The sequence below is a fragment of the Lissotriton helveticus genome, chromosome 1_1 (genome assembly GCF_964261635.1).
Source record: "Lissotriton helveticus chromosome 1_1, aLisHel1.1, whole genome shotgun sequence".
NCBI lineage: Eukaryota > Metazoa > Chordata > Amphibia > Caudata > Salamandridae > Lissotriton > Lissotriton helveticus.
In genome coordinates, this window is record NC_136057.1 from 1043053735 (window position 1) to 1043072590 (window position 18856).

Below are 18856 nucleotides of genomic sequence, written 5' to 3' on the forward strand. Positions count from 1 at the left end.
GATGGGCCAGAGGCTTTTAACTGTTGGATTTGCACTTTTGTAGTTGTGGTAGGGCCACTTTCGGTCAAGACTGTGGCTATGATCTTGTCGGTCGTAATGTCCTGTGTCTCATCTGTGGACGGGGGGGGGAGAACTGGCCCAAAGTTGTCCTGCTGTTAACCTTGGGTGTGGTTGACCTTGGGCTATACCGGCCTGTGCACTGGCCTGTTCCTGGGCGGCCCTGGGTTCCTCGCAGAGGGGCGTCGCAATTTTAGGAGTGCAGTTAAAGTTGGACAATCGCCCACTGTGAGTGAGTGTGCTGTAGTCTTGAACCGGGTTTTGGGTGCCAGAGGTAGTAGTCTCGCTGCAGCCGTGGTTGCTATTTGGGGAATCCCTTTTCTTGAAAAAGTTTGTAATCGTCCCTCTTTGGTCTGCCTCTTGTGGCCTTTCATTTGGGCTGACAGTGATTTATTCCTTGTCATCCCCGTTGTCTTACTGGTCGGTGAATGAGTCGTGGGGCTTTTTTCCGGGGATGTCGCCTGGCGGCCCTTCCTTTTGGCCCCCATGAGCAAGTATCCTCCTAGTGTTAGCCTTGCCGCTGGTCAACACTGTTGCTCCGGGGCTTGGCCTTCGCTGCGGTATGGCCTTGCCTTGCCACGATGGAAGAACAGATGAGGCGGCGTGTGGGCGTAGAGGTAGGGGTAACCGCTACTGTTACTGCTTGGCAGCCGAGGCTGGTCTCTCCTGCGCCGTGCTCTTTCACTCCTTCACTTCTTTTGCGCCATCTTTGCGCCTTGAGCAGGGGGGGTGGCCGCTTAGCTGCAGCCTGCTGCCCCCCTCGATGCCTCGTGAGACGGTCCACAGGGTAGACTGAGGTGGGGGCTGAGGTGGGCTAAGGTGGATACAATGCGGGCAAGAGTGCGACAGCCTTCTAGCCTCCAGACTCTGCCGGGCCGTTGCTGCGGCACCCGCTGTGGCTCCCACTGCGACAGCTCTCACCTCCTGCGAGTCTAGCAGCTCTCACGCCACTCTATGCTGCTTCTCTTCTGGGGGGAGACGAGGTGAGGTGAGGTGGGGGGGGAGGCTGAGGAGGAGGCTGAGGGGGATCACTCCGCTCCGTCGAGTCTCAGCTCCGCTCCGCCGAGTCTCAGCTCCGCTCCGACGAGAATCAGCTCCGCTCCGTTCACTGTCTCTCTGGCCCCCTCAGACACTCTGCTCTGCTCTGCTCCGGCGGCTCCGGCTGTGGTCGGTCGGCGGGTCGGCAGACGGGCAGGGCTCCCCCAGTCCTAGGGGCCCGCTATACACTGCACGCCTCCGGCGCAGCTTCAGCTTCAACTCCGATGCAGCTTCTGCTCTGCTCTGCTGCTCTGGTGCCACGCACGCGATCGCCACCTAGCGGTCACCGGAACAACTGAAATAACCTCTCACTTGCACCACTGATGCACAAGAGGTGCAGTGCCAAAGGGCAGGTCTTCAGCAAGTGCAGCCGTGCGACGGGGATCGGGCCTGGTCCACAGCAGGACTGTCACGTCACAGCCCTCCCTCCAGTCATCTGCACAGCATCCCCCAGCAGCCACACCAGTGTTGGAGGCGTGTAGGAGGCAGCACCCTGGTTCCCTCCAGCGAGTCTTCGGCTTGCCCCTCGGGCCTTTGGCTCCCCAGAACTCCACCGCGGCCTCTGGGACCCTCCCCAGGGTGGGTCTGGCCATGGAGGCAGTCAGAGCACAGCGGTCTCCCGAGGTGTAGTCCTCTCGCCGCTGGGTCTCTCCTGTCGTCGCCTCTCACAGTGACCCAGTTTGCCCTCACGGGCTCGGCAACCACCCGGGGGCAGCAATTAGTGAGGGATCGGAGGTCCACCCTGCAACACAGTCCCCAGGGCCAACCCCTTTCCGGGCTGTGTTCTCTCGTGGTAGGGAACACCTCCAGCCGCTCGCCGTCCGAACCAGTGCAAGCCCGACAACAGCCCAGCCAAGTATCACGCATCAGGCGTTAGACTAACGCATTTCGGTGTGGTGGTCCGCATCACCGCCCTGAAATGCATTGTCACGCATTTATAGCGCCTCCTCAGCAAGCGCCGAAGCGCTGCTGATTAACACCACATCACACTTTTAGATGACAGCACGTGGACTGCTTGCATCCAGCAAGCTAAGCTTGGGGGTTGGCTTAGCTCACTTTGGGCTCGGCTGGCTACAGTGTTTCACCCAACACCCATCACGAGAGTCAGTTAATCTGATCAATTGCCCAATCACAACAGCCGACAGTGTGCCACAAACGGGCGGGTGTGGTACATTTAAGTGTGGCAGTCTGAGCCAGCTTGAGGTAGTGCAGCCGGGAGCCTGCCTCTGCAGCTTGCACCCCATTGTGCCGTGTGGTTGTGCCGGGCTCAGCTGCATAATGATTCAGAGACAGTCTGGACCATGGTTCGCCTGCCACTGACCCTACACAGTGGGGGTCACTTCACCTAGCAGATCTCCCTTTTTCTGACACAAACAGATGCCACATGTCGGAAGTCCAGCATTACTGCCATTCCAAAGGAGGCGGAAGAACATTGTGCCTGCATGCACCAGGATATTCTTCTCCCGCCACAGAGGGCTAATGTGAAGATGACTCAGCTGGTAGCTTTCATTGAGGTAGGGACTCGAATATGTATCAAACAGTGCTGCTGAGCACTATCTGAAGGGAAAAGTGCCCGCAGCCGCCACGTACTGGTGCCAGGTGCCTCAGCAGCGTGGATGATCTGCACTGCAGTCCACTGCACTAGTAAATGTAGCCACACAAGTCGGAATCCATCCTCTCCTCTTGGACCGCTTAGCCGGTGCCCTTCGTGACTGGGTCTATCCTCCATGTTCCTTGACCACCATCAATCCTTGCTCACTGACAACACAGCCCTGCCAAGTACCAGCATGGTTGGTGTTTGTGGAGGAGAGCTGGGGGTATCGCACCCACAAGAAGTGGAGCCCTGCGCCAGCAATGTACTGCCACCCGCCATGAGTGAAACTGTAATGTGCGAAGACTGGGGCAGTGACATCAACAATGCGTTGTTAGGATAAGTGTCACTGCCTCATCAAATTTAATTTACTTTTACAAGAGTGCATCATCCTTCAGGTGCTGTGCACAACCCTTCCTTTTATTTTCACTTTGGTCACTAACTTCGCTCACTTGTGCCAGCTGTTTAGTACATGTTGTAATGAAGACAGTGGAGGCCACTCTTCACTCTTTAGCAAGAAACTGGGGCAAAACTCTACTGATGCCATCAATATAATCTGGTCTCAGTTTTGTATTTATTTCACATGCATGTATTTCATTGTTAAACATTTGTCTTGCTTGTGTGCTCTTCTACAAGACGGATAAACAAACACCAGATGTTATCCATTGCACAAGTCCAAGAAGAATGACCAACCGGTACACAATACATTTCTGCACTGGTCAGTTTGTGCAAATGTTGCACTTGTACTTGATAAGCAGGGCAAAGAATTGCACAAGTGCCATCTATCTGCAATCGACAATGCTGATGCAAAAATACACTAGGGTAGTGTGTGTAATCCTGCAGAAACCTCTAATAGTGTCTATGTCTCATCGCTCTACATGGAGGCGACCACCACTGTCCTTGCACAAACTCACTATCCTCCTGTACCAGAAATGAGGTGTACAGGTGAGCCCTGCATACTCCTGGATTTGCTCTGAAACGGCAATGCAGTCTGGATGCTACCAGGTTTGCCAGACATAATTTTTCCTTTAATAGCCTTTTTTTGTAATGGTGTGGTAAAGTCACTCATCTTCTTCCTAATTTAATTTACTTTTACAGGAGCACGTTTATCCAGTTGGGTAGGTCTTCGTTGTTTGATTTTCTTTTGCTCGCAAGAAAGTGTTACTCATAGTCGTTGAAATGTCACTCATAATTACACTGAAATTATCAAAATGTCAGACATAGCAATCTGAAACCTTGACAACTATGCGACAAACCTCGGCAATTGCCGGCTCCATCTGGCCCCGCAGGAAGTCACCAAGGGACGGGCAGTACGGGCCAGCCTGTTCGAAGGTAGATGGCTCTGGGTCACAGGTGAAATGGTGGGCCTGGCACGGAGCTAGATTAAAACACGTCTGATGTGGTGGCCATCTTGGCCACCCCCTACTCCTTTTGCACATCTAATGGTTATTTTACCAGGACACTTTGAGATGTCCTTGATTCCAGGATTGACCCACAAATAAAATTTGCCTTTTCACGAAGGCAGACAGCAAGCTCCCTTTGAGAGTATACCACTCTGTGAACCCCCATTCTTTTTGTCTCCTGAGAGCTCTTTAAACGTAGTGATATGGAACATACACCTGTTAGTTACAGTTGAGACTACATTACAGGTCAGGTGTGAAGCACAAAGCAGATTTCAGCATCTGTGTGGAGCAGAGAAAAGATGTGCGATCTCTCAGGATTGAAGATTCTTGGTTTGTGACGAAGTACAGTCTCCTTGATAAAAATCCCACTGGCTTTACAATGACATTGTGACTGCAAGTGTTTTTTTGGGGGGAGTTTATTGAGGTTTCAAACATACACAGGCACTTCATTTGCAGGCTCATGGCAAAGCCAAGATCCTGACCCCTATAGTACATTAAACCAGCAGAGACCCAGTATAGCAGCCAGTACACACACCCTCCTCTTTCGCCCACATCTGGCTTGGTAAATATTAGTCAGCTTGCCTGGCATCTTGTAGGTCCTATATAAACAGTGAAATTCTATCTGTTTAAATCTGTCATTAGGGGAACCCTGTCTGGCCTGTTCATTGGCTCTCTTCAAATCCAATACATTTGTGTTATCAAGTGTCTGCCCCCCACCAACTGCTTCACAATTACATGTTCTTAGAGTTTATCCGTGACAAATGTGCCACATAAGCCAGTCTGGAGTAGTGTTGAACTGCCCAATCTTTTATTTGAGAACCGTTCACCGGCTTGCTCACAGCCACCCTCTCTCCATCTCATAAAGACTATATCTGCATACAGAGCAGAGAATGGTGTCAGGGACGAGAGGGGTATCCTCCGCAAAGGGTGCCCTGAAAGAGGTTTGCAAACTACCCTGGGCCACACCCCTGCAATTAAACGAATGTGGTAGGAAAATCTTTCGGGACATCCTTCCCCATCTTGTGCAGTACTGGGCCTTCTCCCAGTTGAGATTGTTATCAAATCTATTCACTGCATGTTGGAGCACTGCAAGTGTTTTCTAAAACTCAAAATGAGAGTGAAGCATTAACACCACTGGTTTGCAAGACTCATCCTTAGCAAATTTAAAGAAATCCTCAGCTAAACAGACTGAGAACCTGCGATTCACTTAAATAGTATATTCTAACAAGCATTTGCAATGCAATAGGTCTCGCATTAATTAAGTTTGAGCTATTGGCATTGCTAAATATTGCAACACCAATTGCAACAAAAGTCTATAAATTGTAGGCCAAAAAAATGTGTATTTATTTTTTTAGCAATGGTGGCATGCTGCACTTTAGATGAATATGTATAGTAAAGTGCGCCATACTGCAATTGCTACAATAGTTAATTGTGGATGCGTTAACAATTGATGTGTGCACTGATGGCTGGTGGTGTGTGTGCCTGTAGAAATTGTGCACTGATGGCTAGTAGTGTGTGTGCCTGTTGGAAGGGTGCACTGCTGGCTGGTGGTGTGTGTGCCGGGTGGAAGCGTGCACTGACGGCTGGTGGTGTGTGTGCCTGGTGAAAGTGTGCACTGATGGCTGGTGGTGTGTGCATGGTGAAAGCGTGCACTGACGTCTGGTGGTGTGTGTGTGCCTGGTGAAAGCGTGCACGGACGTCTGGTGGTGTGCGCCTGGTGGAAGCGTGCACTGACGGCTGGTGGTGTTTGTGCCCAGTGAAAGCGTGCACTGGCGGCTGGTGGTGTTTGTGCCCGTTGAAAGTGTGCACTGACGACTGATGGTGTCTGTGCCTGGTGAAAGTGTGCACTGACGGTGTGGTTGAGTGTCTGGTTGAGTGTCTGGTTGAGTGTGTGTTGCTGTGTGTGTGTGGCTGTGTGTGTGTGGTTGTATATGTGGTTGTGTGTGGTTGTGTGTGGCTGGGTGTGTGTGTGTGGTTGTGTGTGTGTGGTTGTGTGTGTGTGGTTGTGTGTGTGTGGTTGTGTGTGTGTGTGGTTTGTGTGTGTGTGTGGTTGTGTGTGTGTGTGGTTGTATGTGTGGTTGTGTGTGTGTGGCTGTGTGGTTGTGCGTGTGGTTGTGTGGTTGTGGTTGTGGTTGTGTGTGTGGTTGTGGTTGTGTGTGTGGTTGTGTGTGTGTGGTTGTGTGTGAGGTTGTGTGGGGAGTGAGACAGAAAGAACTAGCAGTTGGCAGTCTGGAGAGAGTTACACAGATAGAGACCATCAAATGTAGCTATTCAAAGAAATAAAAATTGTTAAAGGCGGACAGAGAAGTAAAGGCAGCGTCGAAACAGGGAGGAATGCAGGTGAAAAGGTTATGAGCGATTAAATAAAAGAGGAGATTAGAGAAAGAATATAAACTGGGCACATTTTGGAGGAAGCGAAAGAGAGGCTAGGAAAGAGCGTGAGAGAAAAGAAAATAGCAGATAGGTGAAGCAGTCGACTGGTCTATACATAGATGGAGGATGGAAGACAGGAGAGAATAAAGTGAAAGGAAGAAACGAGAGTTGAGAGCGGAAAAAGACAGAAGTGAAGATAGTGGAGGAGAAAAGGAGGTAATGAGAGAGATGAGAAATGCAGAATAGACCGTAAAAAAGGTCGAATAGGGAGAGAGGAGCGAAATATTAGAAGAGGGAGCGACGGAGAGCACGTCTACAGTTAGTTTCAAATAGTACAGCTGTAAACTGTGACTGCTCAGCTGCCCATATTTTGCTTGAAAGTACATCGGAATAGACAAATGTTCTGGAGGTCCAAGATAGAAAACACAAAAAGTTATGTTTTTATAAGAACCAAGTCCACACTTCCAGGGCAGAAGCATGTCATTTGCGGATTCACCATGAGTGGTGGGGGCCTGGTTGAACATTTGTTGGAGAGCTGTCCTGCGTTTCCGTGACCTGCCCTAAGCAAGCACATGCGCGCACCCGTTCATCAAGAAAGCAAAAGAAAGTTGCAATTAAGTGGAAAACGAACCTGAAATATAGGACCAAACACTGGAAGTGTAACAAGATTTGTCACAGCGTGCAGGTTACATGCACAGTCCTCTCAGTGTCTTCATTGTCACCTTTATAATGGATTGTGAGGTAGCTTTCAGTGAGGCAGCAACACAGATCCGATTGCCCGAGCACGTGTTTTGTACTTTGCTTGAATTCATATAGCGCTTGGTTGCTTACCAAACTCATTGTGAGACGTAAAGCGCTCGGCCGACGACAACCCCACTTGTCAGTGCAGAGCTGGTACCAGAGAAGAGCAAGAGCGCCATCACTCGTCGCAAGCCTGGCAGGCTGCCTCTGAAACTTGGGAGGGTGGAAGTGAGGAAGTGGAGGCGGGGTTGTGTAGCCACCCTATGGGGTAAAATGGTTGTGCCCAGTTTGTACTGGAAAAAGATGCGGTTTCTGTAGTACGGACATTTGTTGGAGAGCTGTCCTGCGTTCCCGTGACCTGCCCTAAGCAAGCACATGCGCGCACCCGTTCATCAAGAAAGCAAAAGAAAGATGCAATTAAGTGGAAAACAAACCTGAAATATAGGACCAAACACCGGAAGTGTAACAAGATTTGTCACAGCGTGCAGGTTACATGCACAGTCCTCTCAGTGTGTTCATTGTCACCTTTATAATGGATTGTGAGGTAGCTTTCAGTGAGGCAGCAACACAGATCCGATTGCCTGAGCACGTGTTTTGTACTTTGCTTGAATTCATATAGCGCTTGGTTGCTTACCAAACTCATTGTGAGACGTAAAGCGCTTGGCCGATGACAGCCCCGCTTGTCAGTGCAGAGCTGGTACCAGAGAAGCGCAAGAGCGCCATCACTCGTCGCAAGCCTGGCAGGCTGCCTCTGAAACTTGGGAGGGTGGAAGTGAGGAAGTAGAGGCGGGGTTGTGTGGCCACCCCATGGGGTAAAGTGGTTGCGCCCAGTTTGTACTGGAAAAAGATGCGGTTTCTGTAGTTTGTTTCTTGTACGTGATAAATAACGGGGAGGGGCACTGGCAGGTCACAAATGCATCACGATGATAGTGTGTTAAAACAAGTAGGGAGATAACATTCTGAAATGTAAATTACATTTCTTCGGCAGAAACGTTGCGCGTTGTCACCCCCGTGTGGTGTTAGGCTGATTTCTGCAGAATCCTGCAGGAGTGAGACGAAAGTGGCCTGCAGCAGTATTTTTATCCGGGAGAGGTGGAAGGCAACGTTCACCGCTTCGTGAAATGGATCCAAAAAAAAAACAAGCTCTCGGCATTGCTTTGGCGGGGGAGCGCATTCCTTTGAAGTCTGATGCCGAGGCTTAGACAAATGATGTGGGATGTGGCTGGCACTGGTGTGGGTGTCCGATGTGCACGTGCCTGGCTCACATGAACTGTACCCGATCCGCAGCAGTTTGGGTAGAGTTTTGAAAGCCCTACTATAATCTCGACCAAACGAGCATTGCTAAAGCAATTCTGTAGGTCGAGACCTAAAAATCAGCAGTGTGTGGAGTTGTCCATCTACCTCTCCAGATGCTTTGTACTCTTTGTGCAGCTGTGTTTGTTTTTCCCTCTCCTTTCTTTTTGCAAATTTAGGTTTTTGAAAACCACTCATCCAAACCTGTCAATCTCGGTTTCAGCCCTAAAAGCTTCTTATGTCTTCGGAATCTGCTGTCCGTTTTTGTTCCAAATCATGTTACTCCTCTTTGTCATTCCAGCTAAGAGGGTAGATTCATCCATGCTCTTCATTTGTATAAGATATGTCTCCACTCATTGTACTTCCTTGTGTTGCTTGCCTAGTCTCCATATTACAGATGCTAGAGTTTGTTTTGACAGGGAGACTGTTTATGAGTGTTAGACCCTATACAAAATACAGATCAGCAAATGTCAGAGAGCTAGTTGCACAAAATGTAATTACTGAAGAAGATAACCTAGGAAATAATGAGCATCTGTCTTGATTTGATTTTTCTCTGAACGCTGAATCAATTTTATATATTGCCAAGACGCTAATCTTATCAGCCTCTAAAAATACTTGTTGATTTCCTTCATGCTGTACAGCTATCCACTATTTCAACCACAGATCACTCCGAGAATGAGCCCATGTCAAAACTCAGATAATTTCTTCTCTTTGAAGGAGCACACTGCATACCCGCACTTCTCCAAGGAATCCTGTAGTGAGCGTCTGCATCTCAAAGTGGTATGGCACGTGGAAATTATTTTGATGTTTAAACCCCAAAGTGGACAATGATGCATTGTCCAAAGAGAAGTCAAGGGTGCGTTATTGACACCCCCATTCATAAATCGGGAATTTTGGAGTCTAATTTGTCTAAGGTATTGTAACTGTCCGTAAGAGGCAGATTAACACAAACAGTGGAATTCAGGGACTGTCCTAGAGGTAAAACTGGTATTTGTTATTCTCTTCGGCTGTGCCATCAGTATTTTTCTGAGTTTTGTAATATTGACTGGTCTTTAGAACCCAAACGTGTGGCAATACTTACTAGGCAGACTCACTTAAATAACCTTTTATATTTAGTATTTCTTTCCTTCTTTATCCAACTGCGTAAGTTTTTCACACACTGTTTTAAGGAGTAACGCTGTTTTTTATAAGTGTTTTTTTTGCACAAAACACCTGACCTCCATGATCTTGTGACTTAAAACCTAGATTGATGGAGAACAAATACTAGCCAATATTCAAATAGTCCTTATCTGTAACTGAATTGAAGCCTGTGGTGAAGAACCTTGTTCAAGTAACCCATTTTCTAGCGAGAAAAAAAGAGCCAAATAACATCAGGCATGGGCTCAAACAGTTTCAGCCAGCTATAGTACTGACAATCCCCACAAAAGATGCAGTGGTAGAAACTACTCTCCCTGGCACTCTTAAGAAGAAAGTGGGAGGCATGACAAAACAATCAAAGGACACTTTTTAATAATTATTGTGTTTTCTGATACTTTTGCAGATGAAGTTCATGCATTGGAAGCATTTGTTAAGTAAAGTGAGGGAGAACCTGGCTGAGCCCATCGAGGAAGAACAACTTATAATGGCTGTGGAATATCTGCACAATATTTCTGAGGTAGGTATCGGTGAGAAATGAACGTTGTTGAATGCATGTTATTTGTGAACTAGTTCTTAGCGACTTGAGGTACTTGGTGAATTTGTTGTCAGGTTGGGCGAAAAGGCTGCAGTATTCAGACTAATAAAACAATATACTAGAGCTCTCCGACAATTTGTTTAAAAACGCTGAGAGCTATACCACTTTACTTTGGACTTATATGTAAATGCACTCTGCCAATTAGGTGTAAGCTAATATGTTACCATGTTTTAAGGACGACACTCACTTGAGCACTATTTAGCAGTGGTAAAGTGTGCAGAGTCCCAAGGCAACAAAAACAAATTTCACAGAATAGAAGGGTGAAGACAAAAAGCTTGGGAGATGACTGCTCTAAGGTTAACAGGCCTAACAGCTTTCAAATATCAATGTTTCCATTGAAGTTTTATTTTGATATACACTGGAACTGATTTTACTGTTCGGTGCCTTATGATTGTTTAGTAAAATAAAGTTTTGTATCTTAAAAATGGATGCACTGATGAAGGAGGACTCATTAAATTCCATAAATAAATAAATCCACAGCATTAACTCAGCTGAAAAGTCATAGAATCACAGCTAGCATCACGAGTTCCATACAAAATTTGAATCACAGAGAAAAGTGCGGAGATAAGGTAGAGTTTGCTTGGAGAGGGCCTTACTAGTTAGTGCTTTACATCTGCTTTAAATCATCTCAATTTCTCTTTATGTATAGTATTAGGCCCGTTTAGAAAGTTTAAAGCAGCCACAGTATGCATTTTATTCTCTTGAGGATTCCTAGATTGTCAGCTGAAGTTAATACAAATTAGATCAAAGCGTTGGTTTTTAATACATCTTATCACAATAGTATGAACTATCCTAAATAATGTGTTTGCTCTTTTGTTTTTACAGTTACTCTACTTTCCTACTGTTGACAACAGTCAAGGCTCACCCGATGGCCTGGTCATTCTGAACTTGAAGTGGTTGTGTCATGACATATTTGGCACGTTTGGAAACTTCACCTTGAATTCTGTGTTGCAAGCAGATCGTGAGCGATGGAGGCGCAGTGACCTAGAGTCCTGCCTGAAGCTGGATGGCAGTGGGGAGATTGGATGTGTCTTGGAGATTCTGGAGCAACTGGAGCTGCTCTTTGCTCCACCTGGGACAGATGAGTACATTGTTCCGGCATGGCTGGCGAGCGAAAGGGCTACCTCCGTTTGGCAAGACAGCAGTCAGTTTAATGTATACCATGGCATTGCTTACAGCTGGAAGTCAAAAACTGGCTTCTTCAGCCAGGCATTCTTTGCTCGCTTGCAGATCCGTCTGTTGAAGCACTTCACCAGGTCTGGAGATGAACGATTCCTCATTTGGAAAGATGGGATCAAGTGTATGGAAGAGGCAGAGGTGCTGGTACAGGTGACAGAGTCACGACTCTCTGTGAACGTGATAGTGCGTGGATTCTGGGACAGTAGCTTGTGTAGCAGCTCAAAATTGGATACAAGATCCAAATGCTGGGGGCTGCTGCAAACAGTAGGGAAGCACATCGAAAAGCTTCTGGCAGAAACAAGTGCTGATGATGACTGGCACAAGCTGTACTTGAGTCCTGTTGTCTTAAATCAAAGAAGAGAATCCTTGACCTGGGAGATCGCAGGTTACACCCTTGCCGAAGTCCTAGCAGCTGCAGAGAAACAAGAAACCCTTTGTAGGAAACCAGCTGGTGTAGAGGACCAGCCTTGGAGGGTACTTATGGCTGGCTATGACATCACTGTTTTGACCAGACTGAAGCGCTGTGCAAGTATCCGTTGGCTGCATGCTGACACCCTGCACCAGCTGTGCTGCTTGTTGGATCCTGAGCATCCCACATTTAAAGACTGGAGATCCTTGATGGAGAAGATAGGTGAAGCAACCCACCAGGACATTCAGACCTTGGATGCAAATGCTCAACGGTCCAAGTGCTCCTCTACTGCCCTTGTCTTTGAGAAATATCCAGAAACAAGCATAGATCAACTATATTATGCTCTCCAGGACCTGGAGAGAGAAGACTGCTTGTATGAGTTGGATATCATGCTCAAAGCCTTGGAGGAGTGAATGAGGTGATTTCTAAACATCATGTGGCAGGCCAAAGTGTCCACAGCGTCCTTACAGCAAGGAGGGATTCCTTCTGTTAGGTCAGATTGTTCCCAGTACACCTCATTCTCTTACCTCTACATTAAGATACATTTAAAATAGAACTAATCATTGAAGCACAAAGTCAATAAAAGACTCCCATTGGACGTTTAGAAGCAAAACAAATAATTACATGAACTTTGGGTAACCCAGACTGAAGCATATCAATACGAGATTGCTTTATTTTAGTGGAAATAGTTGATTTACAGGTAACATATTGTCTTGGATTTTAATCTCCCCTGTGCTTTCCATTATTCTGCAGGAGCTTCTCTTCTCTCTGCTAGGCCTTGCAATTGGTTTAAAAAGTGCTATATAAATACAAATGCAATTCAGCAGAGTATGATGAGAAGAAACTGTGTAGCTCATGAGTCCTTTCTGTTTCCGTTACACCGTGCACTAGGTCAAGACTATGTGGACTGTGAGTCTGTTCTGTATTGCACAGTTTTGTGGTGAGAGATGGAAGAACAATGCATTCAAGACCTATCTTCTCTAGTATATTTTACCCAAAGCAGTAGAGATGTTGTTCATGGACTTTTGGTCCATTGTTTGCCTGTTACTCAACTTGTACTGCTGCTGAAATATCCTTGAAACGGATCACTGTTACACCTTCTAAATCACAACAGAAATTCCTTGTCACTACCTGTCTGTGAGCTCCTCTCTTTCCAACTTAATAAAACTCTAGAGATACACAGGGTATGTGTTCTTGTAGGAGCCCACCAGTTAGGCTCCTCCACAATGATCTGTGAATTAGTCAAACGCCTGAATGTTGACATAAAGTTATTATTGGTAATTTCCACATGTATGGTGCAAAAGCTGTTGTTAGAATATTTCAAAATGCTCATATACCACTAGCTCTCAACATTGAATATTCTTGTGGTAGATTGTGGAGCATTATAAATTCCCTCTAATGGCAAAACATACTGATATTCAGTCTTCTGAATTTGGAAACATTATATTCACAAATACCTCTAAATAAGGGCCTCAAAAAGTACAAAATACCAATGATAGTGAAGGCAGTGGCTCTGCCTTGCAATGCACTGACACAATTAGAAAACATGATGGAGTTGTGTTGTAAGTCTAGTTGCTCTTCACTTCTCTTAATGCTCACTTATCATTGGTTGTTCGCCTACGTCATTGGAATGTTGTTTGTGTATATAGCTGACGTCACGCATTCCACACGGAGAGAGCCCTTCACTTAGACTCTGCGCAGTCTTCCTTTCACTCTCTCCGCAGGCTCGTTGATTTCAATAAATATATAACTTACATATTTCTCGTGTCATCTTCTGTGACATCACTACAATTGGCGACAAGGATACGGGATACTTTTTCGCAAGACGAGCTTGTGGCAGAGAAACTATTTCAGGCGTCCAGATTCTTATTATTAGTATTTCTTCATTAATCCCGAGGCCAGCAATTTTCTGTTGGAACCACTTCTGCTAACAACATTGCGCCGTTTATGAAGAATGTGGCAGTGTTTGACGATCGACAGATGTTCAAGTTCGTCGGTTAAAAATGTAAAGATCGTCTAGGAACAATGTCAGGCAAGTAACTTATACCGTTGTCTTGACGGGTTTTTGTCACGATCGTAAATTTTGTACATCACGTCTGCTTTCACAGCGCGTGAGGAAATCCTATGAAGGAAAGTCGTTACAGTGCTTCACCAACTGTCAACCTTCACGCAGTGATAGTTACGTCAGTTACAGTTGTAATCAACGTATTCCTGAAATGGTAACAACAGGTGATAGGACGTAAAGCGTCACAGCGTCATCAGCGCGAGTTACGCGATGCCATTTTGGGTCCACAATAGTTAGTACGAAATACGGTTTTCTACCGTTTACAACTGCTGACTTGAGGTAAATTCGACGCGATTACAACGAATAGTATTACTTTTAATTGAACAATTTCTGACGCCATAAAAGTATTTATTTCTAGTCACGGTGATTTCCTACAATTAATATTTCAGACTGAAGGCAAATTCAATGTGTTTATAAAGAGTATTTTTATGTATATTTGACTATTTCCGGCACCATAATAGTAATTATTTCATTGTAATTCATTCTGTTCTGTCACACTAGCGTTTGGTACAGTAAGAAATATATATAAAATTATTGTTGGTGCAAACGATTTATATATATATTTATAGTGTTATAATTAACCCCGTGCGTGCGTCGGCCGGCCGCCGGCCATCCGATGTCACGGTGGGCCAGTGCAGAGGACGGCCGGGGGCCGTCCGAACCACTCCCATGCCATAAATCACCCGCACCGCAGCGGAATTTCCGCCACGGTTAAAGGGTAAATAAGTTTGTGAAATCTTTATCCACAATTGCAAAAGAAAATGTTTGGACTGTGAGAATTTTCTTTTGTCAAGTATTTAGTATATACATTGGCACTAACATTTGATACTATTTTAATACATTAAATCTAGTCTCAATTTTCTTTTTTTTACAGGGTCACAATTGAGTTTCATATTAAAAAAGAACCTTCAGACTGTAAACAAGACATTATGGCCAGTGAACACAATTTCTCTACACCTGCTTTCTTCCTCAGCGAACCTGGTAAACCAGTCATGAAATGGCGAAATTGGTAGAGAGCTTTTGAAAATTACTTAGTTGCAATAGATGGTAAGAAGTTTGATCCAGAGAGGAAGAAAGCAATTCTATTTGGACTGTTAGGTGTTGCTGGCCAGAACAGTTTGCCCGAATACGAACCTGCCCCCGGACAATTCATTCCTCATGATGATTTTCAAGAAGCTGTTGAGAGACTTGAAAATCAATTTGATGAAGAATAAAATATTATGGTGGGCAGACACCGGTTTGCTAAAAGAAAGCAAGCTGAATCCGAAACTGTTGAGGAATACATTGCCAGTTTAAGGGTGTTAGCTACAAAGTGTGATTTTAAAGATATGGTCGACGAATATATTCGCGATCAATTCGTTTTCCATTGTTTTGAACGTAAAATTCAAGAACGTTTACTTGCTTGCAAAAGGACTACACGTGCTGCGGTTATTGATATAGCCAAGGGCATAGAACGTTCATTAGAATGTTCTAAAGAATTGAGTAGAGTTCCTAATCCTAGTTCCAATGTTTGTGTAATACATGATAAAAAGAAAAAGATGCAAATTCAAGTCACAAGTACAAAACGAGTTACAATTCTAATGATTCTCAATCTGTATGTTTTAGATGTGGTTCACGTAATCACAGGGCTGATTTTGCAGGGTGTCCAGCACAAGGAAAGAAGTGCACACGATGCCAGAAGGTAGGGCATTTTGCTAGTGTGTGTGGTAATTTCGGCCAAAAACACTTCTATAAAGCAAGAGTAAGTAATGTTGAGGAATTCAACGAGGAAATGTGTTCAAACATAGTTTTAGCTCTTGGAAACACAACTAACGACATCAAAGGTCCTTTGGGTGTAGCTCACGTAGGCGAAGTACAACTTCACATTACGGCTGATTCTGGTTCGCCAATAACTATTATTTCAGACAAAAAGTATTTACAGTAAAGGCCGCATGTTGGGTTATTATCATCAGATGTTAACCCCAAAGCGTTTGGTGAATTCGACATCAATATGTTTAGTTACTTTTTTGTGAATTCTGTCGAATAATAAAAAAACTGTCTGTACTACGGAAGTGGGTTGTTGTGTCCTATCACTATTATGTGGGCAAGTTCTGTTCATGACCGCCTGGGTTGATACCTACACTGAGTGTGCTGTGTACTTGGGACCAATATTCATGCAACTTAGGGCAGGTCCACGAAAGGTGAGCGAAATCTGCAAATGGCCCACCGCATTTGGGACAGGCGTGAGATCGTGATGGATCTATCCTGTGCAGTCTGGTGTGAAGTACAGCCTACGCAAAAATTTAAAATTTAAAAGTTTGTGTTTGCTATTGATCGAGACGTTTTTGGTCGCTTTACCTGAATGCGCAAACTTTAAAGCCTTTTGACACAAATGGTTCCAATATTATAACAGTTGATGCCAGTTCTGTTGGCATAGGTGCAGTTTTTACTCAGAAGATTGGTAAACATATTCACACGGTTGCTTTTATTTCTCGAAGATTGAGTGACACGGAGAAAAATTATAGCACCATTGAAAGGGAAGCCCTTGCATGTGTATGGGCTGTAGAAAAACTAAAAATGTATTTATGGGGTAAAACCTTTGAGTTGATCACTGATCACAACCCCCTCACCTTCATGTTTGATGGTTATGGTAGAGGAAACGGAAAAGCTTCAGCCAGGTTAGTACGGCTATTAGCCAAACTGCAGAAATACAATTTTTCCATCAGACACATTTCAGGTAAAAACAACATCAGAGCTGATTTCCTTTCCCGTTTGCCCACAGAAAATCTTGAATCCTTAAAGGTGGACGAAACAGAGTGTGTTGTTTCTGATGTAGAAATATTACAAGAATCACATAGCGTTATTTCAGGAAGTGAATGGATCAAAGCAATGGAAAACGATGCTGTGTTAAGCAAAGTTATGTTGTATATGTCCACTACATGGCCTCCTGCATGCAATTTATCTGCTGATCTTAAAACATTTTTGCATGTTTCTGATGAATTAAGCGTTGTTCAAGTGTTCCTTATGAGGGGTGATTTACTTGTTCCCCCTTCCAAACTTAGAATTCAGTTAATCACCAATGCTCATAGTTCTCATCTGGGGTCCACCATGACAAAAAAGAAAATTAAAGAACATTATTGGTGGCCTGGGTTGGACCTTGACGTAAACTTGCATGTTGACAAATGTGACATATGTATCAGGTCAGATAAACATTGGAAACCTTGTGTACAAGAGATGCAACTTGTTTCCATTCCCAAGTCATCTTGGTTTAAAATTGCAATTGATATGGCCAGTCCCTTTCAAATTTTAGAACAAGATTCTACATTTTTGATTGCTATAAGTGATTACTACAGCAAGTGGATATACCACAAATTTGTACATACTATTGATGCTGACACTGTTATTGACTTTTTAAGAACATGCTTGGCTATTGAAGGAAGTCCACGCATTATCGTTTCTGATAATGGCAAGCAACTAACATCCAACAAAATGACTGACTTTTTAAATCTACATGGCGGTTGGCAGGAGAAAACCCCTCTGTACTCACCTAAATCCAACGGTCAAATTGAAAGGGTAAATCACTTTCTTAAGGATGGCATCCAATTGGCTGTGGCTTCCGGTCTTCCGGTGAAAAAATTAATTCAAGAAAGAGTTTTTGCCTACAACACAACGCATGACAGCGTACTGGTTTTTCTCCTTTCTTTTTAATGAGAGGAAGAAGAGGTGACAACGAATCTGTTCCTAAGTTCACTTGTTTTGAGAACTGTCTACCAACTACAGTGGCTATAAGTGACGATCAATTACAAGTCAGAAAGAAAATCATTGATTGCCAGTTGAAATATAAGATGTATCATGACAAGGTACACAAGGCTGTTAACAAGGAATTCTGCTAATGGGATTGGGCTCTTGTCAAAAAACCTAATGTTTAGCTCAAGGGCAAATCTAAATATTTTGATCCCGAAGAAATTGTTGATGTTTCTGACAGTGCAATTTGTCTCAAAAAGGTTGGATGGTGCAACAAGAGTGATGCTATAAAGTTGAGGGAAGATCAAGGTGAATTATGGTATAATGGCAAAGGCGATGGGGCACAATTTGAAAGTGAGTTTTCTTGGCTTGATACATATTCAGGGGAAATTAGTGACAACTCTAATAAACATAGTCACAATGTAAGTGACTCCAAGAGAAAATGTAGCAATGTCAGTAATGTTCCTAGGTCATGTATGGATGATGAAATAAGCACAGAATTGGAGTTGTGTAGTGAGACTAATGTCATTAACCAAGATAGCATGGATGGGGTTACCAAACAGGAGTGCTCCACACCCAGTGTAGCAAGAGTAAGCACTACAGATTGTCATGGTGGGTGGGAAGGCACATGTACCAGATTTGGCAGAATATCCAAGTTACCCAATGTATTTAAGGACTATTTATTGCATTAAATTGTTCCTTTTGTTAGGAAGGGAGATATGTTGTAAGTCTAGTTGTTCTTCACTTCTCTTAATGCTCACTTATCATTGGTTGTTCGCCTACGTCATTGGAATTTTGTTTGTGTATATAGCTGACGTCACGCATTCCACACGGACAGAGCCCTTCACTTAGACTCTGCGCAGTCTTCCTTTCAATCTCTCTGCAAGCTCGTTGATTTCAATAAATATATAACTTACATATTTCTCGTGTCATCTTCTGTGACATCACTACAAGTTGTTTAGGTGATTTGCAAAAACTGTAGAGGCAGAGTTGAACCCTGTAGTTTGGAGAGAATCACAGGGTTCCATCATTGCCTGGGAAGCACGCTTACCCAGGGAACGGAAGGTAACCCTTTGGATAAGCTATTAACCCAGGGGGGGCCCTCAACCAGGTGTAAACAAAGGTTCTTCCTTCTCCTGGGTTGGGTGAATTCAAGATGTTCCACGTGGGAAAGAGAGGCAAAGTGTTTTGACATCCCTAACATCAGAGAAGTAAAGTGTAAACTGCCCCAGGACACACTGCTAGGTTCTTG

At 44.8% G+C, this 18856-nt stretch overlaps 1 protein-coding gene across 3 annotated transcripts in view; it reads left to right on the forward strand.

Annotated features, from left to right (window-relative positions):
• Window positions 1-13574, forward strand: part of LOC144820313 (putative serine/threonine-protein kinase pats1) — a 299277-nt gene extending 285703 nt beyond the window's left edge. For all 3 annotated transcript variants that reach the window (XM_078677888.1, XM_078677895.1, XM_078677890.1), the window contains 2 exons: window positions 10037-10150; window positions 11054-13574. In XM_078677888.1, coding sequence (XP_078534014.1) covers window positions 10037-10150; window positions 11054-12229 — 1290 coding nt within the window. In that variant the 3' untranslated portion in view covers window positions 12230-13574. The remainder of the gene's footprint in view (window positions 1-10036; window positions 10151-11053) is intronic.
• Window positions 13575-18856: the final 5282 nt, after the last annotated feature.